General features: G+C 30.0%; 2 protein-coding genes across 4 annotated transcripts; one reads left to right on the forward strand and one right to left on the reverse strand.

The window, feature by feature from the left end:
* Positions 1 to 1,676: 1,676 nt before the first annotated feature.
* Positions 1,677 to 9,027, reverse strand: LOC114165915 (probable LRR receptor-like serine/threonine-protein kinase At5g48740). 2 transcript variants are annotated; one of them, XM_028050541.1, is made up of 16 exons: positions 8,749 to 9,027; positions 7,781 to 8,324; positions 6,705 to 7,156; positions 6,257 to 6,374; positions 6,090 to 6,158; positions 5,829 to 5,897; positions 5,690 to 5,758; positions 5,463 to 5,534; positions 5,301 to 5,369; positions 4,995 to 5,233; positions 4,704 to 4,909; positions 4,262 to 4,388; positions 4,071 to 4,133; positions 3,124 to 3,313; positions 2,518 to 2,650; positions 1,677 to 2,038 (listed from the first exon to the last, which is right to left on the reverse strand). In XM_028050541.1, the coding sequence occupies exons 1-16, from the start codon at positions 8,822 to 8,824 to the stop codon at positions 1,820 to 1,822; spliced, it is 2,715 nt and encodes a 904-aa protein (XP_027906342.1). In that variant the 5' UTR covers positions 8,825 to 9,027; the 3' UTR covers positions 1,677 to 1,819. The 2 variants fall into 2 exon arrangements, with proteins under 2 accessions (XP_027906342.1, XP_027906343.1); XM_028050542.1 differs by lacking the exon at positions 8,749 to 9,027 and adding an exon at positions 8,430 to 8,650.
* A 6,946-nt stretch (positions 9,028 to 15,973) lies between these two features.
* On the forward strand, positions 15,974 to 21,491 carry LOC114166630 (transcription factor HY5-like). 2 transcript variants are annotated; one of them, XM_028051383.1, is made up of 4 exons: positions 15,974 to 16,400; positions 16,625 to 16,814; positions 20,949 to 21,105; positions 21,215 to 21,491. In XM_028051383.1, exons 1-4 carry the CDS (start codon positions 16,217 to 16,219, stop codon positions 21,284 to 21,286), a joined length of 603 nt encoding a protein of 200 aa, XP_027907184.1. In that variant the 5' UTR covers positions 15,974 to 16,216; the 3' UTR covers positions 21,287 to 21,491. The 2 variants fall into 2 exon arrangements, with proteins under 2 accessions (XP_027907184.1, XP_027907183.1); XM_028051382.1 differs by having other exon boundaries at positions 15,984 to 16,400; positions 16,622 to 16,814.
* Positions 21,492 to 27,319: the final 5,828 nt, after the last annotated feature.

Below are 27,319 nucleotides of genomic sequence, written 5' to 3' on the forward strand. Positions count from 1 at the left end.
TGTTAGTGTTTTTTCATGAGACATAGTTGATTAATAAACCTTAAAACGGAAACACCTTCGGAGAAATATGTTTATGCTAGTCTGCACATCTTGATTCATCCTATCGAGAGAGGGTGCATTATGTCAACTAAGATGATTGTATTTGTGGCTAGGCAGGGTTCTTCCTGCACTCCCATATATTTTTGGATTCTCAACAGTATACAATTTGCAATAATTTGCAATGTAAATTTTGTATTTTTAAATATATAATTTAAAATGTATTTTTTTTATTTTGTATTTTAAAATAGATAGCTTGAAATATAATTTTTTGTATTTTGAAATGTACAATCTAGAATATTAAAAATTATATTTAGGATTATATATTTTTTATTTTAGATTAGGTAATACAGAATGTATTTTTTTATTTTGCATTCTAGTAGAAAGTATAATTTAAAATATAAAATATTGCATTCCATATTTCAAAATACAAATTTTTATGAAAGTGCATGTTGAAACTTTAGAGGTGCAGGAAGAATTATCCTTCTAACTGATATTATACCTCCATAACAAACTTAAGCCCATGGTAGCGTGTCAAAATATATATACTTCATACTAAGTTTTGGGGCGATTCTTGCTGCACTTTCATAATTTCCTGTTGCAATTCATAAACTTTAAAATTGCAATTTTACCCTTTTTATTTTAAGTTTTAAATGTATAATTCGAAAATATTTCTAAATATACAAATTAAAATGTAAAAATTATATTCCAAATTACATTTCAATATATATAATTATGAATACATTTTTTATTTTAAATCTTGGATTGTATAATTCACTATATAAGTTATTCTTTTGATTCATGAGCTACATAAATGAAGACATAAAAGAAGAAGAGTGTTCCTAAAATCCATTATAATAGATTTGAGTAATACGAATTTAGATTATTGTAAACTGTATTTGAAAATTTAGATTTTTTTGTCCACTCTGCTGCATGAGTTGTTATAAACATTTTACACTTGTGATCTATATACTTAAAACAACTATCAATGTGATCCATAGATAAAACTATTATCAATAGTACTGTAAATAAAATTTCTGTCACGTTGTGATTGAAAAATCATGTCCATTGTCAAATATTTGCAGTTTCTGGTCTATTCCCAACCCCATTATTACTTTCTAAGCATTCTAGAATGTTGGAATGAAGTTCGGACACGCCTGTCTGATATTATACGATATTCTCAGAACACACTATCCAATTTTGAAAGAGATTTTTTTGTTTTTGACATAATATTAACATGGTTTTAACACAATGTTAATAATTATAAATTTAATAATTTTTTAAAAAATTCAAACTTGTATTATGATGACTAAAATAAAAAACAAATCTTATACACTCATTATTTTTTTTTTTTAGATATTAGATAAATAGATTAGATTTATTTTTATGTTAGTTGACAATTTCAGCCGTGTGTCCTACATTTCTTCAGTTTAGTCATATCCGTGTCTTATCCATCTTCATATCTAGGCAACATAGGTTGGAAACACTATTGTTCTTTCTGAGTTGATTCCTAGGAAAAGAAAAAAAGGAAGAATCAAATACCAATCCAACTCCATCATCTGGTAGCTGTTGGATTGAATATATTTTGTTTGTTCATTATAACTTTAAATAAAATAAAATATGATAAATTACAAAACTAGTTAAATATCATATCAATTCCCTTTTTCTGTTGCTTTGTGTTCTTGTTTGCATACAATCAGCAACAAGAACTGATATTGAGCAAAATATTATCTCTCTGTGATGACATAATTTAACTTGATATGCAGCATGTGTAGCTGCAAAATCAATTCTCATTTTCACAAGATTCAAGGAATCTGAGTTGAATATTGTAGGCTTCCTTTAGCTCTGTCAACACCTCTGCAATAGATGGTCTCTGTGATGCATCCCTCTCCACTGACTTTATAGCAATGAAAGCTGCTTTCTTCATACTCAAGGGATCAAAACTTCCTCTTATGTCTTCATCCACTATCTCAAATGCACCAGCCTGCAAGTATGGTTTCGCCTGCAATTGGTAGTTATAAACCAAAAAAATGTAAATCACTCTTTGATGTTAAAAAGAGTTTGGAATGCAATTTTGTTATAGGTTTAAAATAATGTTGATCCACTTAAAGCAATGTGTTTACGGATTTTGTTTTTATATACTCTTTAAATTTGTTATTTCTATCCATTGTGATTGAAATTTTGACTCACGCTTTTATTTTCAACATCTTGTTCATCATGTCCGTTGAAATTAGCTTTTCCATTTATTATGTGTCTTCATATAATAAAATAATTTGTTATGTGAAGTGAATGTTTGTTACATGAAATCATTACTCTGTTGCGTTATGCTTGTTCCCACATTCTTCATTGAAAAGTAAAAGTTTTCAAATCATCTTTCAAACCTAGACCACTTTATGTGATTGCTCAAGCTTTAGGGTTGAGTTGAATTTAACATTTTAACAATAACCATTTTAACAATAAAAAGAATGATATGTTGTTTACCCATAACACCAAGTTGAATGAATCAGGGTTTCCAGAGTGAGTCAATGGCTCTCTTCCACAAATGAGTTCCAAAAGAACAACTCCAAAACTATATACATCACTTTTCTCAGTCAACTGTTGAGTGGAATAATACCTGTACAAGGAAATTAATTTGCATATATAATTTATTAACAAATAAGCAAAAACAAAAAATTATCAATGGCTTTAATATTTTTTTCTCTAAAATATGACTCTACATTTTGATGAATTAAACTATCATTTTTATCTGAAATGAATGTAAGGACTAGAGTTCAACTAGATGAAATAACAGAAAAAAAAATGTATAAAATTGAGAAATATAATAAAATTGTACATTATCTAAAACCTAAAGAACTAAGATAAAAAAATTACAAATTAATGAATATTTTTCTGATTCATGATTTTTATTAGTTTGGTTCTCCATATTTTATTTTGTATTGTTGTTTCTTTTTCTCTTTGATATACATATCTTTATGAGAGGAGGTCATTGTTGAATAATGATGATTTCTTATGTTACACCTTTACACCAATGCAAAAATACAAAAAGTAATTTTAAAAAAAGCTTTATCATAAATTTAAAGGACATACTCTGGATCAAGGTAACCAGCAGTGCCCTTAACAACAGTGGTGACATGAGTTGCATCTGCCTGAGTTACTTGCTTAGAGAGACCTAAGTCACAGACCTTGCCATTCATTTCCATGTCCAAGAGGATGTTACTGCACTTCACATCACGATGTATGATTCTTGGTTCACTTCCATTGTGCAAATAGTCCAAACCTTTTCAATAAACAAAAATAATTTACACCATGTATTAAATTACTATGTAATAACGCTACTGCATAATTGCACAATTTCCATCTAATCTGGTCTAGTATTATTGTTAGTATCTATATGTTGAGTATTTATTTGTAAGTCTAAGTCTCATATCGAGACAAAATAAGAAATTTGAACAACATATATAAAACAAGGTCCATAAATTTATTGTCTTTAGATTTTGAGTTCAAGGTGTTATCAATCTTGGCTTAAGCCCATGTCTCATTTAGAGTTGAGTCTCAGTGAATCTTTCCATAAAAGACTCATCACTATTTGTCAGTTCTTTCTTGTTCTTATGAAATTTGAAAAGTCTATGTTGTCATGTTTACAAAAATGAAGAATGTATTTTAATTAGGTTTATTCTTGTTTGAGTGATTACAAGACTTTCTTAGATAGGAAAATGAAAAGTATACTCTGATCCCTGAAATCTCTGATATATATAATATATTGATAAGTTTAATCCTTCGTTTAGTTAAATTTCACTTTAGTTCTTGACTAAGGAAGATGTTTTTCATTTTAGTCCTTGATTTAGTTGAAAAAAAACATCAGTGACATTTTTCAAAATTAAGTACTAGAACAGTGTTTTCCTACGGTCAGGAATTAAGATGAGCTGTGCATATTGTATAGAGCAATATGAATATATATTAGAAGATAGGGTAAAATTTTTGTTTCTAATATGATCTAAATAATCACTCTATTATTATTTTGGAACTCATTGTACCTTTTGCTGCATCAACAGCAATTTTCAACCTTCTCACCCAGCTTAAGGAAGTCTTTTGACAACCTAGAGAAGAAAAAAGGATAAAAAGATTCATTTATAATGTTCATAGGAGTTTCTCCAAAGAGACATAATCATATATAAAGATATCTATGTAATAGAGAGAAATAAACTTGTGTTGAAGTCTTTAATACCATAGAGGTGATCAGCCAGGGATCCACCAGGTAAGTACTCATAAACCAATATCTGATGCTTTCTTTCATGACAAAATCCTTCCAAAGACACAAGATTTTGATGCCGGATTTTTGATAAAAGATTAACCTAAGCACAACAGTAGATGTTGGAAAAAGAATTAGGCTTGAGAAAAAAAAATTAGACAAGGCATTTTATCATAGAATACTTGTTTTCTAATCTAGATAAACATGAGACACATCTCTATAAAGTTTCCAGATCTTAGATTCTATCATAGAATAACAGTTTTCCACTTCAGTCCATACATGAAAAACTCTGTTCTCGTCCAAGGAGATAGAACCTAACTCCTAGGTGGCTGGTGGCTGACCCTTTGCCATAATTTCACTATGCACAAATACCATGAAGAATGCAATGCTGTTTATAAGAGAAATTCAGTTAGTGAACCTCATTGATGAAAGAATCAGCACCCAGTTGAGATTTGTCAAAACGAACTTTGACAGCTACAGATTTTCCATCTGGGAGTTTACCAAGATAAACAGATCCAAAACTACCCTTTCCTATGATTTCCTTGAAGTTTCTTGTAGCTACTTTGATTTCTTTGTAGGAAAATACTTTTGCAGCACCCCAGTTCCTCATATCCATTTCTCCTCCTAAAAGACACAAGGATATCAATGTAACACATGATGAAACAAAATGTTTAAGGTAATCATGCATGATGAAAGAGAATATACACACTTGATGTGTGGGAGGCTTCATAGTGTTGTTTGGTCTTGTATATCAATACTGAAATACACATTAAGAGAAAGGCTATTATGGCTCCTCCAACCATGCCTAGTATGATTGCTAGATGGCTATGTACATTGTGCTTCTTCTGAGGAACTACAGTAACTTGCGGTGCTTCAATTGGAGGACTGGATGATGCATCATCATCACATGATGTTGTGGAAAAGGTAAGACATAAATTACCAGATGTCCTGCAAATTATCAAGGAATTAACATAAATGTTGTTTCTTGAGAAGACAAGAACATTGATTGTATTACCTGATCTCCAACGTTTCTTTGTTCAAAGACTGTGGCAGAGGACCTTGTAGTTTGTTGTTTTCCAGATTCCTTCAGATAGGAAAACATTTGTCATGGATAGAACACAAAAATAAATAAAACAATAAATTAAAGGATACTCATTATTTTCTGATTCTTTCTTACAGTAAGTGGAGGTCCTCTAACTCTCCCAAGCTATCAGGTACTGTTCCCATTAAACTATTGTTCTGCAAGTCTCTTCACATACAAAGGGAAAGAGACAACGGAAGGGGCAGAAAAGGGAAATATAAGTGTAAGTTTTCAGCTATTGTTTTGCAGAATTTCAAACTTCAAGTTACTGATAGAGCCCTTAACCCCCTGAATTTGAAAAACATGTGGTATATTTTACTCACAATATTTGAAGGTTAATCAAGTTCTGAAGGTCTGCACCAATAGATGTTAGCTGATTGAAACTCAGGTTCCTGAAAATTTAGCTTATTAGTTTACTTTGTATAAAACCAATGTTTAAGTTCAGCTATAAGGAAGCATTACAGTTTCTCAATATGCTGCAAGCCATCCAAATTCTGTATTTCACCGGTAAGCGATGTGTTGTGCAAATCCCTGATAATTATGCAGCCAAAGATGGACATAAGAAATTGAATTCCAGAAACAGATATAGTACATGTTTGAAAACATTTGTATTTGGAGAAATAAATTTTATGTTTGGAAAGCTGAAAGAAAATAGAATATTTCTACAAAGTAAGCTAACCAAAAGGTACAAGGTTCATGTACAATTAGTTAAAAGAAAATTACAGTATTTTGAGGTCTAGTAAGTCACCGAATGTTGGACTAACGGATCTCAAATTTATGTCTGAAAGATCCCTGAAAAATGTCATTCCTATTAGATCATCAATGAAAGAAAATCTAGTATATTGGAAAAGAAAGAAAAAAAGCAACAACAATGTATTGAGTGCACACACAATGATGTAACAAGGCTTCCTTCACAGTGAATTTTCTCCCATGGAGAAGGCAGACATGGATCATCCTGCCATCCAAGATCCAATCCAGTGGACTGCTGAATAACCTGCAGTGCTGAAACTGGTATTCAAGTTGAGGAAAAGAATAAGTAAATGAATCAAACTATAGTTAGTTTGTGTTTGGAAAAACTTCTCCATAAACACTCCTCAGAGAAAAATAAGAAAAACAGGTGAAATGACTTTTTTTCATAATCTTAAAATTAGCTTATGCACAAGTTAAAAATAAGAGTTTAGAGAAAACTACCTGAAAGAACTTGTAGTTTGTGCATAAGCTGATTTTTCATTTTTCTTCTTGCTTTTCTTTTTCATGAGTGTTTGTAGATAAGTTTATTCAAACAGATCTATACCGGAAAGAAACCAAAATTTAGGGTGAGACAAGGAGGAGAGAAACCTGTGGTTGATGAGGCATCAGTTGGAATATCAACAATCTTATAAACCTCAAATGCATTGATCTGAGGGTAAAAGCTGATACTCTTTAAAGTTATATTCAAGCTTCCAATTCCCTTTCGCGTTAAGTATAAAGCACTGGTTTCAGAGCTATTTATTTTGTAGTTTGATTTTACTAGTTCTCCATTTATAAGAACATCAAATGAGGGGAAGACAGGAAGAATCCCTGCAAAGTAGAGGATGATGTAGTAGTCCCCTAATGCATCAAGAGGGAGGTTGTATGTCAGAGCATTACTTCTTGCCAAAACTCTTCCAGTTTGAAGAACAGCTGCTGGTGGTTCTTCTACAAGACTGGACTGTCTGAAGCTAAGTTGAATCTTAAACCCAATGGCAACATGAAAGGGTGTGAAACTTCTATCAGCATCCCATATTCTATCAAATGGATCCAAGGGATACCTGTATTTTATAGAGCTAAAGCTTCACAACCTTGGTTAACCACAAAAGGTATCACTATGAAAGAAATTGGTGTTGGCAGTACATTCTCTTCACACTCTTTCTAATTCTGTTTATCATTGGTTAAAATTTAGGGTTAGTCCTAAACTTGAATGTGAAATTGGAATTCTTGTCTCATACTTTGATACATTTTGGTCTTTAAACTTTAAAAATATTTGATATAGTCATTCTAACTTAATAAGGTTAATATTTTTTTAAGTTTGTAAATAGTGTTCCAAGCTGACTTTTGAGCTGAAATGTGAAATGTGTAAAAATGGTGTAAACAACCTGAATACCATCCTAAAAGATGTTTGACACCAAAAAAAATTGTCGCACTTGGGTTTGGAGGAATACGTCCATTCATTTTAAAGTTTGGAAACCAAATATATCAAAGTTTGGGATATGAACAAATACCAAAATGTAGGACTAAAAACATATTTACCCTTAAAATTTATTGAAAACCTTATATTCATGAGTGAGTCATTAATTCAGTAGTGGAATCACAAATTTATGATTTCAACAATTTCAGGAGATCATAAAGAATGTGTTACTAACATTTCTCATCTGAGAGATGTTAAGTCTTCTTACCTTATGGAATCATTTGAATGCCCACAATCAATTCTATAACTCTTCCTAAGCAACTTGTTAGGAAAATCTGTCATGCCATTTGTGTAGGCTCTCTGAGGAAGTGGTCTGATTTCAAGAGAAGAAATTACAGGTGAACCCCCTCCAGGCATTGCAATTAAGCAGAATGACAGTGTATCCATGTTGACTGTCCATAGAAACTCTTCACTCCATGGATCATCTTCAGCAAGATTTATGGTGGCTGCAATAGATGTCCCAATTGAAACATAGAACTTAGGAGGTTTCCCAAGTCCATCATAGTTCTTGTACACAAATTTTGCTCTAACAAGAACCAAAGCTGTTGAATTGTTTGCTGGTATTCTGTAACATTTTCGCCTTCTAGAATTTGGGAAGAACCGAGCTGAGATGTTCAGTGAGTTGTTGGAACCATCACTGTATGTGATGGTAGCAGTCTTTCCTGTGGTTACATAGGTGGTGTCTGGTACCCACGAAATGTTAGATGAATCCCTGAAACTTGTTCTTCCACCACAAGAAAGACTCAAGAAACCTGCACATTGAAATTCTATGAGAAACGTTTTGAACAACATAATCAGGTTGACCATACCAAAAAAGAAACTTGGTCATGCCCTTGATATTGAAATAATAGAACCACCAGTCATATTGTAGAACAACTTGAGTGCGTAATAAGTTCTTAATGATTGCTGAGAAAATGCAAAGCAAAAGCTAAAATCATGTTCATCGTTTTCACTTCTTCATCATGTATGAAACCAAATGAAGATTAATTTCATGACAAAAAAAAAAAAAAAAACAGAAGTCAGCTTCAACACTTGATGTTGTAAATGATCTCAAAAGGGTATGTATGAGGAAACAAACATGAACAAGGAAATGGGATGCTGAATTTCTTAGTCTTCTGCAATAAAAAATTTAAAGCTAAAATGATGACACTATTTCATAGGGAAGTGTAAACATACCATCTTGTTCGGAGAAAGTGACAAGACAGAAACTACAAAACAGAAAGAAGCCAACTTTTGCGTCCCTCAAGTCCATGGAGTCATGAAAACCGATGCCTATAATCTCTTTTTCTTAACAATAGATAATAAGAAAATCCATCAGTGCATAAATAGTGTCCAAGTTGATCAATGAACTGATTCATATTCATAATCATTTCCTGATGTAAAGAACAATGATGAAAACACAATGCAGGACAAAGCTTGAAGGAAGGGAAAAGGAGGGAAAATTTGGAATGAATGTGTGTTTGGTAGGAGAAAGGAAAAGATGAAATATGAATGAGTGCTTAGAGGGTGTAATCATTAAAGGTTGTTTAGTCTTTGAAAAATGGCAAATGGTTAAGGTATTTTAATCTTTGTTTCCTTATTGCACTAAGTAATCATTCCAAGCATGTTTGGTGATTTGATTCCTCTTTGGGAAATGATGAATAACAGAAAAAGCTTCACCATTTGAATTGAAAGGGTTTGTGATTTATGTACTTGTGATGGTACATGTTGGTTGGGAACATGGAATAAAGTGAGTGTTATATTGTGAATCTACTCTAGTAAATTATAGTGTGTTCATATTTTATTATTCATTTGGACAAGAGGCTTTGTCCTGAAATAAAACAAAAAAGAAGAGAAAGTAAGAAAAAAAAAGGTAAAAGGAATGAAAGTAAAAATATGTTGTTTGGGAGAATCTAAATCAAGCTCTAGTGACAATTTTTAAAAACACCTAATGAGATTTTAATATATTTTGATTAAGTACTTAAAATATTAGTTCTTTGAAAATTATCATTTTGTAGAGTCTTGTTCTTTATTCTAATTACATGTAAGATGAGATTTGTGATATCTCACATGAGTGGTTTAGTATGAATATAATAGAGTGACACAATAGTTTCAACGAGTATAAATTCTTATGATATCATCTTAGAAAGTAATTTATGTCTAATTTAATCTCACAAAATCGAATTGAAAGATGAGATTTGCGTACCATTTATATGTTATAATTTTGACGATATCTCTAATTAATATAAGATTACCAATAATTCTATTCCAAATAATATTTAGTATTTATCAAGGATAGTTATGTTCTAAATAATACTCACTTTATAATTTGTAACTATAGTCTAAAAACTTGACGTAGACTAAATTTATGAACAACTCAAAATAAAAATTTATAAACAAATTTTTCTCTTCTCAACTATCTTTAAATTTAAATTGTATTTTATTGAACTACAACTAACCCAATAAATGAAGTCCTTCTAAACTAGATTTACAAAAATATTTTGTAATGATATCAAATCAACTTAAAATTGATTTTGACTATCTTTATGAGAGGTTGATCTTATGAAAAACCTCTTTAATAGTGTGTCTCTCAAGTTAAAATTTTGTTTACTTACTTTTATGGAATAGTGATTTGTAAATATTATAAAAAATTTAAATGCGCAATTCAACTTTAATTATTTTACCACTTTCAATAGGTTTAAATTTTTCTTATTTATAAATAAATTACATATATCTTCTAATAAAAGTTATAATGCAAATTTTTTATCATCTCTTACAAAATATAAATGTATTTGAATTTCAATATAAACAAACTATAAAACAATTTTTAACAAATTAAAATTATTTTTCTCATATATTCATCTTATTTTCTTTCTCATTTCTTCATTTTTTTTTCAATCCAAAAAATTTTATTTTCATTTTAAGTATTTCTCACATCTTTCTTTCTTCCTTTTTTCTCTAGCAAATACAACAATAAATTTCCATCTCATTTTCGACATTGAATTTTAATAAAGTTAATATTTATGTAGTCATATATTTTGATACATCTTTAGGTCTACCATTATTTAAAAATAAAATTAAAAGCAATTTATAAACAATTTTCTCACTTCACTCACCATCTTTTAAGAATAAAACGTTAATAGAACCACAAAATATTAAGCAAGTAACACTTTTAACAATGTCAAAAAATATGTAGTCGACACATTAAAAAAGTCAAGTAATGTCAAAATTAATTTTATTATTTTATATATTTTTCTAGTAAAGATCGTTGTGGATAAGCACGTCCAAATATAGCTTTTTTTTTTCTTCCTTAATTTGTGTCCATTAATCTACAAATTATTCAAAATTCAATGCTTAGAATGCAAGTTTTGACTAATACGTACCTCATTAAATGGCAATAACGCATGCATAGGATGCTTTAGACATTGCCATCTATTCATTAAAGCAATCATATTTGTTAGTTCTTTTTGGCTTTGCTTTCAACTTAGAATAAATGAACACCCAACATGTTATTTTTTTTCACTAAGTAAAGTAACTTCTCAACAAAGTCACAATCAATGTCTACCCGTTTTAGGAATAATTTTCGCAATATTTTATCATTTGTTTCTTCAAAGTATCCAGAATAAAAGTATAATTTATTTTTTAATCTAAATATTTCACATAATTTATTTAGTCAGTGATAAAAATGTGTTTTTAAGATAAAAATAATAGTAACCTTTGTTTTTAAAATTCCAAATTTTATTAAAAATTTATTGTCATCAATTTTATATTATATTAAAAAGATTTTATTAAATTTAAATTTTAAACAATGCTAAGTATTACTTCTATTGTAAAGATTTTAAAATAATATCTCTTACTACAAGAAAATGATTTATTAACAACCAATTTTAGTGGCAAAAAGTTGTTAGTCACTGTAGTGAATAATTTAGATACCAAATCACAAAAAAAAATATTGGTTATTAATAATCACTATTATGAATAAAAAATTATAATTGGTCTCTAAATTAGTTTATAAAAGATTTAAACTACTAAAGGAAATTGGTCACTAAACATTAGTTACCAAATTTTTTACTACCCGAGGAATTTATTTCTAAATTAGTCTCTAATTAATTAGTTAGCGACCAATTATAATTTTTTATTCATAATAGTAAATATTTGAGTAACTAGTAATTTTTTATTTTGTAAATTGGTATCTAGATTGGTCATTATAGTAACAAACAACTTTTGATCAATAAAGTTGATTCTTAACGAGACATTATCTTGTAATGTGTTAGTTCATTTAATATAAATTATGGAAGTAGATTTTATCTTGAACATAGAATTCCTTACACTAATAAGAAAAAAAAATTGAGTACATTTTTCAATTTTTTTCATTGGAATTGTAGAAAATTTTATGAATCTTATCTCATATTTAAAGTTTCAGTCGCAATATTATATGATTTTTGATTAATTAATATTAAAAACTATAACTCAACCAATAAAAATATGTTTTAAAAACATGTAACCCTAATCAATATTCTTCAAACAATTAACTATATGTTAATTGCTTTACATTAACATATAAACCGGTTGAATACTTTTGGAGTTAGTGACACATTAACTAGTTCATTTAATTAATGCCTTTGGAGTTGAACACATAATTTGTTTCAATTATAATAATCAACATTATAACACGATCAATTTAAAAAAAAGAATTGTTGAAAAGTAAATTTTGGGTTGCATTATTAGTTTTATTTACATACAACAAAATCAGTTTCTGTGTAAGAAAAATAGAATGCATGAAGCTGAAAGGAAAATAATAAAACTTCCGATTCATAAAACCAATTTACTCTTTTATTAATTTTTTTTAACTCATTATTCTGTTTTGGCACATTTCACCTAATCCGACTAAATTGACAGGTAAAAGGCGTACGAGTCTGTTCCGGTCCACTAACTTCTTTTTTAATTTAGATATAATTAGTTGTATAGTACCCAGTTTGGGGTTAGAGTGTCAAATAGGTACCCGGTTTAAAAAAAGTGTCAATTGCATCCCAATTTTTGAAAAAGTGTTTCAATTAGGTCCCTTTCAAACAGAGTTGACTAACACCGTTAGTCAACGTGCCACGTGTCAGTCTTTGATTTTTTTGATTTTTTTTAAATTTTTTAAAATTTTTTTAAATAAAAAATAAAAATGTCACGTGTCAAGTCCATGTGTGTGACACGTGGCATTGTCAGTGCCACGTGACATTTTAATGCCACGTGTCAGTGTCACTGTCATATGTCATTGTGTTGATTTCGATTTAGTCCCCATATATGTCTTTTGTTTCAATTTAGTACCTAAGTATGTGTATCAGATTCAATTTTGTCCCAATTTTTTTTAATAATCAAAATATTTTTGTAATCCATTTTTTATAAGATTAAAAATAATTAAGTATAAATATTTTTACAAAATTAAGTACTTATATTTATATTGTTTCCCTCAATTTCAAACCAAATTTATTATTTATATAAATGTTATACTAATATTTTTTATTAAAAACGACTTTTTAACATATTACTTTATTAATTACTTTTTTATTAAGTACTCATGTTTTGTTAATTTTTTTAAATAGAACAATATTGTCTCTTACTAATTTTAAACCAAAATTTCTATTGGTTTGAATGTTATACTAATTTTTTTATTATTAAAAATGACTTAATAAAATGACTTTTACCACTAAATTTTAATATAAATATAAAATACTTAATTTTTGTTAAACTTTTATACTTAATTACTTTTAATTTTATAAAAAAATGGATTTTAATTATTAGAAAAAAATTGTGACAAAATTGACTTAGATACACATACTTAGGTACTAAATTGAAATAAAAAAACATACATGGAGACTAAATCGAAATCAACACAATGACATCTGATAGTGATACTGACATGTGGCGCTGACAATGCCACGTGTCACACACAGGAACTTGACACGTGGCATTTTTATTTTTATTTTCAAAAAAATTAAAAAAAAATTAAAAAAATTAAAAAAATTAAAAAAATAAAAATAAAAAAACCACAAACTGACACGTGGCACGTTGACTAACGACGTTAGTCAACTCTGTCTGAAAGGGACCTAATTGAAGTACTTTTTCAAAAGTTGGGATGCAATTGACACTTTTTTAAGCCGGGTACCTATTTGACACTCTAACCCCAAACTGAGTACTATACAACTAATTATACCTATAATTTAAAAATTAAAATAACAAATATTTAAATAATTAAATTTTTTTATACTAGTTATAATATAATAATTTAACATATAAATATAATAAATATTTTAATTTATTCAATTAAAAATATTAATTATTTAATTAAAAGTTTAGAAAATATTTATACGATTAAATATACTTTTAACGTTTAATTTTATGTATACATATAAAAGATTTTAAAATTAAAAGAAATTAAAAAATTAAAAAAATTAAAGAAAGTGACAAACCAACCCATCATCCCTGTGATAGACAAGTTACAACTGCTAGCTCGTTATGATTACAAACTAGCCCGTTTTAACACACCTAATAGTTAAAATACAAACACATTTTTATTATTTTCAAAACACCCGAAATCTTCTAAAGTATTTTCTTAAATACACTCAACCTTTAAACTAAACTGCCTCGTGAATTTCGAAAACAAACCACATCATAAACTTGAGTTACTCAAAATTAATAGTGAATTTGCACACCAAATGCGAACCTTAATTAATTTGGTACATGTTTTGGTATGAGTAGTCTTTGTTTTGTGACTTGTATCAAATTATTTCTAAGCAATCATATTGCATGCATTAGTTAGTACAATAACTTGGTAGCCAACCAAGTTGAACGCACATTATTACTAGTCTATTACGTAATTTGTATAATATGGTTTAAAGATTTTATCATTTTTCTCTATGGATTTGTTTCATACAATATCTTATTAACAATCAAGGTATTCATAGCTCATCTAATTTTTAACACTGCAAAAACTCTTATGAGACCACGATATCAATCCTATGTCTTAAAAGATATCTTACCATTCTGAGCTCATTAATAAGACTCTAGTGTTCATGGCTTTTTAAGTCTTTTAACAACAATGTTAATTAAAAAATAACATATATATGATGATAAAAAATTGAGGTTTCTATGCTTATTCTAGAATATTAATTATAATAAATTTGTTTACGTTAACTGATTTAAAATTATATATTCTTTTTTAAAAATATTTTGTTACTTTTCATTTACTTTTTTCTTTCTACACAATTCAAAACAACTTTTTATGTTGATTCAATCAACATAAAAAAAATTATCTCATCTTATAAAAAATGAAAATTATCATAATAAGTCATAATTGAATATTACTTTTAAAACTGTCTGCATCTCGTTTTTTTTTTTGTATTTTGGGGTCGATTTTAAGTCAATTTTGTAAAAATGGGTTCGTTGAATTTTTTTTTGCAAAATAGGGTCAAGCCGTCAGGATGGAGGACGACATCAAAGGTAAAGTCATGTTCCATCCAACCGATTTTTTCTTTTTTTTTTTTCAAAATATAAAGTCGTGCTTTGAGAGACCGGTTTTCTTTTATATGAAAAGTGAAGTCGTCCTCGTACATGACGACTTCACTTTTCAATTTTTTGTTTAAACGTTGAAGTTTTATATCTTTTTTATGTCTTGACTCAAGCTTACATTCAGTGGTGATAAATCATATTGACTACTTTTGAAAATTTCCAGTATCAGAAAACTTTTCTTCTGTTCCTTATCCTCTGTATCCTTCCGATAAACTTAGCTCAACCACTTTCCTTCACCATATCCGACTTTAACGAGACTGAAAGTACAAACATAATTGAATATGCAGGCGTCTCATGATAGAAAATGAAGCTACAGTTCTCAACCCACTTTTCATATTTAAAATAAAATAACAAATATAATCTCTGCAAAGAATGTAAAAAAATATTCAACTTAAAAAAAAAAAACGAAAAGTGAAGTCGTCATGTACGAGGACGACTTCACTTTTTATATAAAAAAAACCGGTCTCTCAAAGCACGATTTTACTTTTTGAAAAAAAAAAATAAAAACCGGTTGAGTGGAGGACGACTTCACCTTTGATGTCACACTCTGACGACTTAACCCTATTTTACGAAAAAAAATTTAACCAACCTTTTTTACAAAATTGACTTAAAATCGACCTTAAAATAAAAAAATGTCCCGCATCTCCCTGTTAAGACGGGAAATGAAAATTATTGTAATAATAAGTGGTGATTAAATATTATTTTTAAAACCGTGATTGTTATTCATAAAAATATTACCTGGTCGAGCATAATTTGTCTAGTGAAAGATATTTATAGTATCGTTCCAAACGTTTTATTTTTTTCTTTAATAGAGCACCTTAGAATCGTGTAAGAAGCATGCAGAGGTGGAAACAGTGGACCACAGAATTAGAAACAGAGCATTTGTAATTTTTGCGAGTTGGGAAAAGAGGATGTAACGAAAGGTTTGGTTGTGTGTCCATCAACGTGTTCATTTGTGAACCAAACTTTTTGGCCCCATCCCATCTCTGTTTCATCGTCAATGGTTTAGGATCAGATGGTTCCATCCAACACTTAAACACATGGCCCCATTCTAGTACTACACACAAACACTTTTTCCCTCTCCCAACAAAAATCACACTGAAGAAACATGGCTCTTCCAAGACCAAGTAGTGAAGAAAAAACCCTTTCTCACCTTAAAGAAGGAGGAGCAGCATCATCATCATCAGCACCAACACCACCACCACCACCACCACCACCTTCATCATCTTCTTCATGGAATAGGCTTCACACTTTCCCTCCTTTGAATCTTCACAACAAGACTAGCAAAATTGGTAGGTTACACATTCTTCTTTCTTTCTCACACTAATTATTCTCCTTCTCATTTATTCATATATGTTTCTCCAAAAACTGCTTTAAGAGAGAGAAAAAAAGGTTGTTTATAAATTAAAATTTGTTGGTGTATAAAATTGAGTTATTTTGCGTGATTAAAAAGAGAAAGTTTTGACTTTTGATGCGCATGGTGACCTAATTTGTGGAGTATTGAGTGATACAGAAGACAGTGATGAAGATATGTTCACAGTTCCAGATGTGGAAACCACAGCCATTAATGTTCATTCTGCAGTAGCTCTACCAAACAGTAACCTTAACCAACGTAATTTGACAGAACCTCAGTTTCAAACTGCTTTTCCTGGGAAGCGTCGCAGAGGAAGAAACCCTGCGGATAAGGAACATCGACGTCTCAAGAGGTATAAGTACACACATTATATCGCACATTCACATCTTTGGAATAATTTCTTTTCATAAATGATTTTTATCCGATATTTCAACTTTATTACTCGTATAACCAAATTATAATACATTAATTGTATAAATAAATAAAAAATCTTATTCTATATATCACTTTTATAAAATTTAGTTAGTTATAATTAGTATGGAAAATTATTTTTTAAAACTAAATTTTAAATTTTGATAACTTATTCCTATTAAAGTGTCTAAATAATTTTAAAATATAGAGAAATGAAAAAATATAAAATTGAAAAATTAATGACAAGACGTTACTTAGATCGTAAAAAAATATGGTCAAAATATTATTCTCTATTTAGTATTTAGTATATGATGTTTTAATAATTTTTTTTACTGGTTTTTGATTATTGTTAAATTTTTTAATTTTATTTTAACTTTTACTATTAAGTGACATTGGTTACGTGACAATTTGTTCATTAAGTAATATATTATTTATTAAGTATGCTTAACATTTTTTTGGGTGTTTGGTACCCTCACACATTTTCATTTATTTTTTCTCAATTTTTAATATTTTTTGTCATATTTTGGTCTTAAAATTTTTTACTTTGGCTATGGTCTTTTTATATGTCAAGTGATAAGTTGTCCATTTAAGTGATGAGTTTAAGTAATTGTGATTGAGTAGAATTAATTCATTTATTTTCTTAATTATTTTATTTAAAAGAAGAAAAAAATAATCAATGTGAACCAAAGTTTGTTGTTTTCCTTTAAGTAGGTTTGCATATTTTCTTTTTCTTTCAGCATTATTTGACTATAAAGGTCAAAGAGGATTACAAATCTAAGAAAAAACCCTATACCTTTATAGATTTTTATCCTCTTTGATTTAGCTATTGAAAAAAGAAGAAGATCAAACTAAATATGAAATGCAAATTTTAATGAAGTTCCCTCACATTAATAATTTTTTTTTCCTTCAAACAAAATAATTTTAAAAAAATTTACTTGTCATCGTGCTAACATGATTACTTAACAAACAACTTATCACTTAAAAGATGCTATCAATAGGAACTAAAGTAAAAGGATAATGATATTCCAACAAAATTTTTTGACAAGGATTTGACACAGCTGACGTGGCAGGGATTTTTTTAATTTTTAAAAACTGAAAAAGGTTGGTCGCACGTGCAGCCGAGAGAGAAAGAAACTTAAGAGAAAAAGGGGGGGAAGTCAGGCGCGCTTCGTTGTGCAGTTTGAGAGTGAGGAGAGAGAAGGTCGAAAGTGAGGCGGTGGTGTTGTTGGTGCAGTGGGTATAGGGTTTCCGGCAACCATTTCGCCGGTGAGAAACTGAACTTTAGAGAGAGAAAGTTAAGAGAAAAAGGGGGGAGGGGGGGGGAAGTGAGGAGGCGGCCGGAGTTCTTGGTTAACCAATGAAATAGGAATAACGGTTCAGCAAATTTTTTTTTCGTTCTTGTCCACGTCCTGCACTTCTGTTCAGAAAACTCTGCTTGAACTCCCCAGGTACAACTTCCTTGCTCCCCACATAAGCGTCTGGTGTTATTGAAATTGTGTGGTCATATTAAATCCACCCAGTTGCGGTCATTGAATTTTGATTGGTGTATTAGACGTGGTGAGTGCGCACGAACATTGTTAAAGGTCGAAAGAGATTACTTAAGAATAATTTATGTCGAATGTTGAAGCAGTGTTAAAAAAGTTAAACTGTACTCCCCACTTACCCACGGCCAACTCCCCGCTTTTGTACCAGGCATAAATTGTGTGGGTCTATTATATGAAATAAATTAATTTCAAAAAGGGTAACGCTGAAGTGACGCAAAGGAATTTATTTGTTAACCAATGAAATAGGAATAACGGTTGAACAAATTTTTTTTCCGTTCTTGTCCACGTCCTGCACTTCTGTTCAGAAAACTCTGCTTGAACTCCCCAGGTACAGCTTCCTTGCTCCCCACATAGGCGTCTGGTGTTATTGAAATTGTGTGGTCATATTAAATCCACCCAGTTGCGGTCATTGAATTTTGATTGGTGTATTAGGCGTGGTGAGTGCGCACGAACATTGTTAAAGGTCGAAAGAGATTACTTAAGAATAATTTAGGTCGAATGTTGAAGCAGTGTTAAAAAAGTTATACTGTACTCCCCACTTACCCACGGCCAACTCCCCGCTTTTGTACCAGGCATAAATTGTGTGGGTCTATTATATGAAATAAATTAATTTCAAAAAAGGTAACGCTGTGACGCAAAGGAATTTATTTGTTAACCAATGAAATAGGTATAACGGTTGAACAAATTTTTTTTCCGTTCTTGTCCACGTCCTGCACTTCTGTTCAGAAAACTCTGCTTGAACTCCCCAGGTACAACTTCCTTGCTCCCCACATAGGCGTCTGGTGTTATTGAAATTGTGTGGTCATATTAAAGAACTCCGGCCGCCTCCTCACTTCCCCCCCCCTTTTCTCTTAACTTTCTCTCTCTAAAGTTCAGTTTCTCACCGGCGAAATGGTTGCCGGAAACCCTATACCCACTGCACCAACAACACCACCGCCTCACTTTCGACCTTCTCTCTCCTCACTCTCAAACTGCACAACGAAGCGCGCCTGACTTCCCCCCCTTTTTCTCTTAAGTTTCTTTCTCTCTCGGCTGCACGTGCGACCAACCTTTTTAAAAATTAAAAAAACCCCTGCCACGTCAGCTGTGTCAAATTCTTGTCAAAAAATTTTGTTGGAATATCATTATCCAAAGTAAAAATATAACTTTTAAGGAACCAAAATGGAAAAAGTTATCAAATACCAAAGTTAATTTATGTACCACAAGTAAAAAAAATTACATGTTAATCTGGTTTAATTACTGATATGGAAATATCGAACAAGTTATTTCTTAACATATATTATAGTAAAATAATTTTTTTATCCATACAAAATTTACAATTTTATGAAGAATAAAAAGTTATAGTGTTTTTAAGTAGAGAATTTTTCAGAAGTTTTGAAAGTTCTCATAGTTTTTTTTATAGCCAAACTAATTTATGGTTTAATGTATCGTCAAATCATTATTTAAGATACTGATCTTAGCAAACTATAAATCGATTTGACCTGATTGGAGAAAATTATCGCTTTATAATAAAAAAAGTTAGGGTTAAATATGTTTTTTTGCCCCTTAATTTTCAATGAATTTTGGAATTAGTCTATTTCGAAATTTTGGATCAATTTAGTTCTTCATCTTTCAAAATACGTGGATTTAGTCTTTTTAATCAAATCTTGTTAAATTTATTTGACATTTCAAGCGCATTTCATAATAGTATTTGACTTAACATTAAAGAAAAAATGTGTCAAAAAGTATAAACAACTCAAATACAATCGTGAAATGCATACGAAACATCAAATAAACCTAACAAAATTTGATTAAAATGACTAAATCTACGTATTTCGAAAGATGAATAACTAAATTGGTCCAAAGTTTCAAAATGAACTAATTTCAAAATTCATTTAAAGTTAAGGGATAAAAATATATTTAACCCAAAAAGTTATACCTTACCTTATCTTTTACTTTTATTTTCTTATTACAATTATTTTATAACTTATTAGGACAAAATTTAATCTTCTTTGTGATATTAATTTATAGCATATATGACTATCGTTAGTCTCACGGATTTTCACACATGCCAAAAATTGAATTCTAGTGATTAAATATTACTTGTTTGAGGGATACCCAACAATGCACACATATATTTACGTGGTCACACCTTTGTTTGTAGTACATGCACTTTCTCTAACCAAATTTTTTAATGTGAAAACTTTTTGTAATGTTTTTAGATAAATGTTGGGATTTTTGGATAAACAAGAAATATAGAGAGATATTAAACATGTTATATGATTGTTATTTTATTTCATTCATGTATTTAGTACATAGACATAATATTAAATACTTATAGTATTTTAATCTTGATTTGTTAAATTTAAATAATAATTAAATATATTTATAGGAAAAACATTTCTAAAACTGAAAATATTTCTAAAAAAGATAATTTAAATGAAAAAAAAACAGAATTTTTTTTCTCTAAAAGCTAATTTAAATAAAAAAAAATATAAAGTATAAATTTATCACAAGCTATATATACATTACCTTTATATGTTTGCAAATAGGTTGTTGCGAAATAGGGTTTCTGCTCAACAAGCCCGAGAAAGAAAGAAGGTTTATGTGAATGATTTGGAAGCAAGAGCCAAAGAGTTGCAAGATAAAAATGCTATCTTAGAAGAACGTATCTCTACTTTGATCAATGAGAACACCATGCTTAGGAAGGTAAAACATTTCACTGCAAATTATTTTATAAGTTTTATGCGAATATCCTAAGTATTGCATTTTAATTTTCATGTACTATAGTGTATTATTAATCATGATTCACCAACAGGTTCTTATGAATGCGAGGCCAAAAGTTGATGATAGCAATGAACAAAAGCAAGAGCAGTTAAGTAAGAGCTAACAAGGTTAAACCTTCAAAAAAAAAATATTTGTAATTTATTCTATAATGTAAAAATTTACAAATGTATGATTACTTTCTTTCTTTTATACTTTCCTCTAAGACCTTCTCCACCTCCACAAGTTCAAGGTTTTTTGTTCGGCACTCTTTGATGTAGTGAAGTTGGAAAAGATTCAAAATGAATGCTTATTGTATAGTATAGTTTCAATGTGTCTTCAGAAAATATTTAGTCACTGCAAATTGAATTTAAAATTTATTAGATTTCAATGTTTATAGATATGATACTCTAATGAGTTATAAATTATAGACTACTTCTATGAATCGAAAACTAAATAAAGGAAATCTAAAAATCAAGACTATTCGTTCTAATTATATAATATTTTGTATATCTAAAATTAACGACAAACATATAATTTAACTGATAAAATATCTTCATCCAAACCGTTATTAGGCTATTGTTGATTGGGTCTTTATTACCCTTAAACATATTTTCTAATATAAGTTATTTATTGGATACGATGATGTTTTCAAAATGAACTTTGTGTATTAGTACGAGTCTTCCTCAGAGTGAGACTCTTTATAATGCGTATATAACAATATTCAAGATTGCATTGATTTATAAAAATATGTCCTAAACTCATTAAAATTTGAAAATGAAGAATGTAATATGAAGAAATCGTTAATTCAGATAAGTCTTATATATGTCAATCAGAAGGGGTGGTGAATTGGTATTTCAAGATTGTTTGTATTTTGAATAATTCTTGAAATACTTTTTAATTTTTATCAGATTCGTTAATCAATCAACTTTTGCAATTATAATGGATTACTTTCAATAATTAAGAATCACATGAAAGATAAAGAGAAAGAGAGAAGGCCACAATTTTTATACTGGTTTGATTCAAGATGAATCTATATCCAATTTCTTCTAAACAATATAAACTTAGAAGATTTTCACTAAATCAATAGAGTTTCAAGATCACCTAAATAATTCTAGACTCTAATGACACAAAGAACTTGATTCATTAATCAAGAACTCTTCCTAGATGCAATGCTTTACGCAATTGAACCTAGACATCCACCTACACAGTGAATAATGATGTAAAGAAATGTAATTCAAAAGAAGAGGAACGAGTACACCTATTGTTGTGCAGAAATGACAATTGGTCCATAATGCCAAGCTTGATCTCCCAAGATTAACTCCATCCTTAATCTTTTTGAACACTCAGTAGAGTTCTCTAAAAAACTTAAGAATTCTCTTTTCTCAATCTCTCAAATCAGGTTTTTAATTATGTGTTTCCTGTTTTTGAAAATGAATTTGTGATTTGTTTAAAAAAGGGAATTCTACTAGTGAGATTAATGGATTAGGAATTTTACCTAATCGATTATCGTGGCTGAATTTGATTGGAGTAGCTTTTGTGAATTTCGATAATCAATTAGATAAGTTGCTAATCCATTAAGGAATTTTATAACACTTATATTTATGCAATTCATGATTAGATAGGTTGATCTAAGTAGTTCTAGGCTTGACTTACATTGATCCTAAGCATGCACTATCTACTCAAATAAAAGATTAAACTTATTACTAGTAGTGATGCTTTGGACATCATCAAAACTTCATTTGAGTGTGTAAGCTCCTTTCAACAGAAATACAATTTTAGTCTTACATTTTCATTTTGCAAATTGAATTTAAAACCTTTTAAAATTTCAATAGCACGAAGAGATGCATAAATGTGCATAGTATTTTTTGTATAAATAGCTTGTTACATAATGACTAATCGTGAAAGCTGTATAGAGTTTGTTAGCTTTCGTCTACCTTTTGTGTCTCTCTCAATTTACTCTAGGGATGACAACATAGGTTGGGCCATGCGGACGACCCGTAGACATGCAAGAAAAAGTGTAAGGAAAGTTGAGTATTTTGGCCAGTTGGCTCGCATAGGCCTATCCCGCATAACGATAGTCTGACTAACATTTTTCCCGCATAGCCCGCATTAACTTACATTTCTAAAATCTAGCAACACTAGCACAACATGTCGTGCTTGTTTCTTTTAAGTAACTTGCTCATTCATATTTCTTCTCTAGTCCATCCAAAAGTAGTTCCCTCATTCGCATTTCTTCTCTTATTTTAGTCTAGTTCAAAGTCATTTTTATTTTCAATAGGCTTATACATACAAATTATAAAATATATAAGTATAAATATTACTTATTTTAAGAAAATGGCTTATAGAAATTATTATTTTTACTGATTTAATTAAGTAAAAATAAAGTTATTAAAATCTTATGTGGATTGCGGACTGGCCTGCAAACCCGTGGCCCAAATATTATGCGAGGTGGACTAGAGAAATTAGCCCACATTTCTTATGCGGGGCGTGCCAAAACGGGGCGGGTCGACCCGTATTGTCATCCTTAATTTACTTCTCCAATGCTCTTTCTCTTTTATTTTTATATTTTACACACTTTTTTATATAAAAATAAAATGGTTGTTTCCATCTAATAGTGGTGCTCCAAAACTAGAAGTTTTGGTGCTCCAAAACTAGAAGTTTTTTCTTATCTTTGATACAAAGACACATGACCCTGTGATGTTCACTCAATTATCGTCTAACCTCACCAAGTTTCTTTTCCCAACATCACAACCACTAGTCACTTAAGAGAAGACCAAATTTAAGCATTAGACGAGTCTAAGGCTTAGAGGAGTCAAGATGTTATAAATGAGTCTAACGATAGGAATTATCAGGTAGATTGAATTAAACTACCGAAGTGTCAAGACAACCTAATTCACTGTTGCATTAGATGACTAAGGTGTTATACAACTAAGGCATTAAATGACTAAGAGATAGACGATCCAAGACAACTTAAGTCATTAGACAATTTAAGTGTCATGACCTAAGTGTTAGTCGACCAATGTATTAGTCAACCCAAAGCAACTAAAGTCATTAGATAACCTAAGTGTTAGGCAACCTTTAATACTAAAACCTTTATAGTATGCTTTAATTGTTTGAAACAAGTTGTTGATCTTTTATTAATCATGTGAATTATGTTGATCCAAGTGCTTGAAATAGAGATTTGAATAATATGAATTACAACGAATACTATCATTTTGGAAGGAGAAAGTTTTGAATCAAATGTTTGAGTGAAATTAATATTAAGAAATATCTGATGAATGAATAAAAGATATTACTGCTCTAACAATTCAAATGTAGAATCAAGTTGCACAAAGTTTCCATAACATGACAATTTGTGAATGTTGAAGTAAGCAAAATTCAAAAAGTTTGTGCTCAATGACAAAAGGAAAGAAAATTTCTTAAAAAGCATAAACTAATTTAGAATTAAAGTCTTGAAGAATGATGTTTCAGATTCAAATAGAAGAATCAAGTCTAAGAATTGACCAAGTCATTCCATATCAAGAAGATTGCAATGAAGAGATGTTATTCAAAGTCTTAACGACTAGCTGAAGAAATATCTATATAATGAAGGTTGAGCCATACAAGAAGAATATGAACAAGAGAAAAGAGAAAGAATAAAGTGTAGTAAATTTGTCATATCTACAGTGTCTTAGAGAAATTGGGTTGAGAGCTTGAATGTTATAATATCCTTCATTACGTGAAATTGTAACCTGTGACCTTTGTTGTACACTCTTGCTGAGTGAGTGCCCTTTACTTATTGTTGTAATTGATAGTTTTTTTTTATCTCAAGGGGAGATTGAGAAGGATACATAGAGAAGTTAATGCTTTGTGTAGTGTTACGAGATTGATAAGTATACTAAATCACACAAGTAATAAAGTAGAAAGTCCAAGTATCGTTTCCCAAGAGACTAATGTAGTTTAAGAAAATTTATGTTTATTTACTAATAAAGGTTAAGAATTTTCAAATAAGGAAATATTTTGATGAATAAAATATAAGTCTAAGGCTAAGAAAGCAATAAAATTCACACAATAAAAACAATTAATTTAATTTGAGAAAATATATGATAAAAGCTTCACTGGGATTGAGTTTGATGATTCAATTCAAAGCAAAATCACCAAACAATATACTTCTAATTTCAACTCTAGCTTTTACACCTCTTGTAACAAGCCCTATTTTCTTACTGACAAGTCTAAACTTGAATAATAAAAACTCTTTTTCTAACAATTGTTATATAAGTTTGCATTAGTGATAAATTTTTATATAAGTTTGCATTACACCAACATACTTTTCTGCCAGCTTAGCTTTGTTGTGCACATTCCCATAAGTTATATGTATTTATTTAGAAGGCCCCCTCAAAATCTTTGCATTTGAACTAATGGTTGAAAATATGTTAAAATAAACAATTAATTATTTACTTATTTGACGTGCATAAGACTAATTAAGGCATCCAGAGATAATTATCTCTCCCTTTATAACCAAGAAGAATTAAGGCTATGTTCCTTTACCAAGATGGATTTTGGGGAGGGTGTGAAGATGAATTTGTGTGGATTTGAGGAGATAGAAATATGTGTTTTGTTAAGTAGATTTAGAGGGTAAAGTGAGTGGATTTGAAGATGAATTTTGTGAAAGTAAGTGAGAGATTTGATTGATGTGATAAATAAAAACATTGTGAAAATAGATAGAATTTCAAAGTTACCATAATACCCTTAATGGAAAAATGGAATGATTTTGTAATTTGATGTTATAAAAATAATTAAAATTAAATAATACAAATTTAAAAAAATTAAAAAATTAAATAAAATGTTAAAATAAATAAATATGATTTTGTATGAATGAGACATTTTTTTTAAAATTAAAATTAAAATTTGTACTTAATTTGTTAGTTAAGAAGTTCAAAGTATATTGGCATCTGCAAATATTTTGCTTTTCTAAATTAGTGAAAAAGTGTTTCCCAAATTGTAATAAAAATAGAATTTTTTTTCACAATGTGAAGAAATTACGATATCATAAAACATACATGAAAACAGTTAAAATAATCACCACGCACACATACAACACTGGTTACGTAACTGGTGTCACTCTCTCATAACACTAGCACTGGTTACATAATCGGTGCCACACACACATCACTACACCAGTTATGTAACCGGTGCGTAAACACTCACAAACAAACATATCACCGGTTATGTAACCGATGCTCTCACTCTCACACTACCCACTCTTCCCACACCCCACACCGGTTCACTCACTCACTCACTCACACACACACACACACACACACACACACACACACACACACCCAAACATCTTCCACTCTTCACACATAGTGGTTCACTCACACACACACACAACCAAACATATTACTTCATGTTCCTTAACCTTCACCATCCATAACACCACCACTGCACTCACCTTCGAACTAGAACGAGAGACAAGCATGGGGAATGTCCAACTTCAAAGCCTTCCACGAACATTCACAATGACACACACACACACACACACACACACACAAACCTTCCTATTTAATGGGAAACTTCAAACCCAATCAACCCAAGGAAATTCAAATGTGGAATCTTGAATATCTGTGTTTCAGGAATCTTCAGGTGCATCGATCATGAATCTTGGCAGCACAAGGAAAAGGGAAAAGTAGCCAGGAAAAGGAAAAGCAGCTGGGAAATCCACACTCACGTGATTGCAAAAAATTATCCACGTGCAGGGTTATATTGGTAAATTGTCCCATATCACTTTCAAATTCTCGCTTTTTATTAAAGATGAGATAACGATGTCATCCCGCAAATCCACGCTTCCATTTCTTTGCACATCAACTGAAAAGAACATGCGATTTGTCCACAAATCCACCGCTTTAAATAACTGCAAACAATGTTATCAGTCCTAGTGAACACCGTGTAAATGATCTTTCGATTTTTTATTGTTAATTGAAACACGTTAAAATGTCTCTTATTACAAATTAAAATGGCAATTGTTTTTTTTTACATAAGTTTTCTATAGTTGATTTACATGATAATATCTGTGGACATACACGGGCTATAATGTACTCTCATGTCATGTAGCTTGTTATTCCTATACTGTAGAAGAAACTCTCTTTGGTGAAAATAAGACACCGTCTTCATATAT

The sequence above is a fragment of the Vigna unguiculata genome, chromosome 10 (assembly GCF_004118075.2).
Source record: "Vigna unguiculata cultivar IT97K-499-35 chromosome 10, ASM411807v1, whole genome shotgun sequence".
Taxonomy (NCBI): Eukaryota; Viridiplantae; Streptophyta; class Magnoliopsida; order Fabales; family Fabaceae; genus Vigna; species Vigna unguiculata.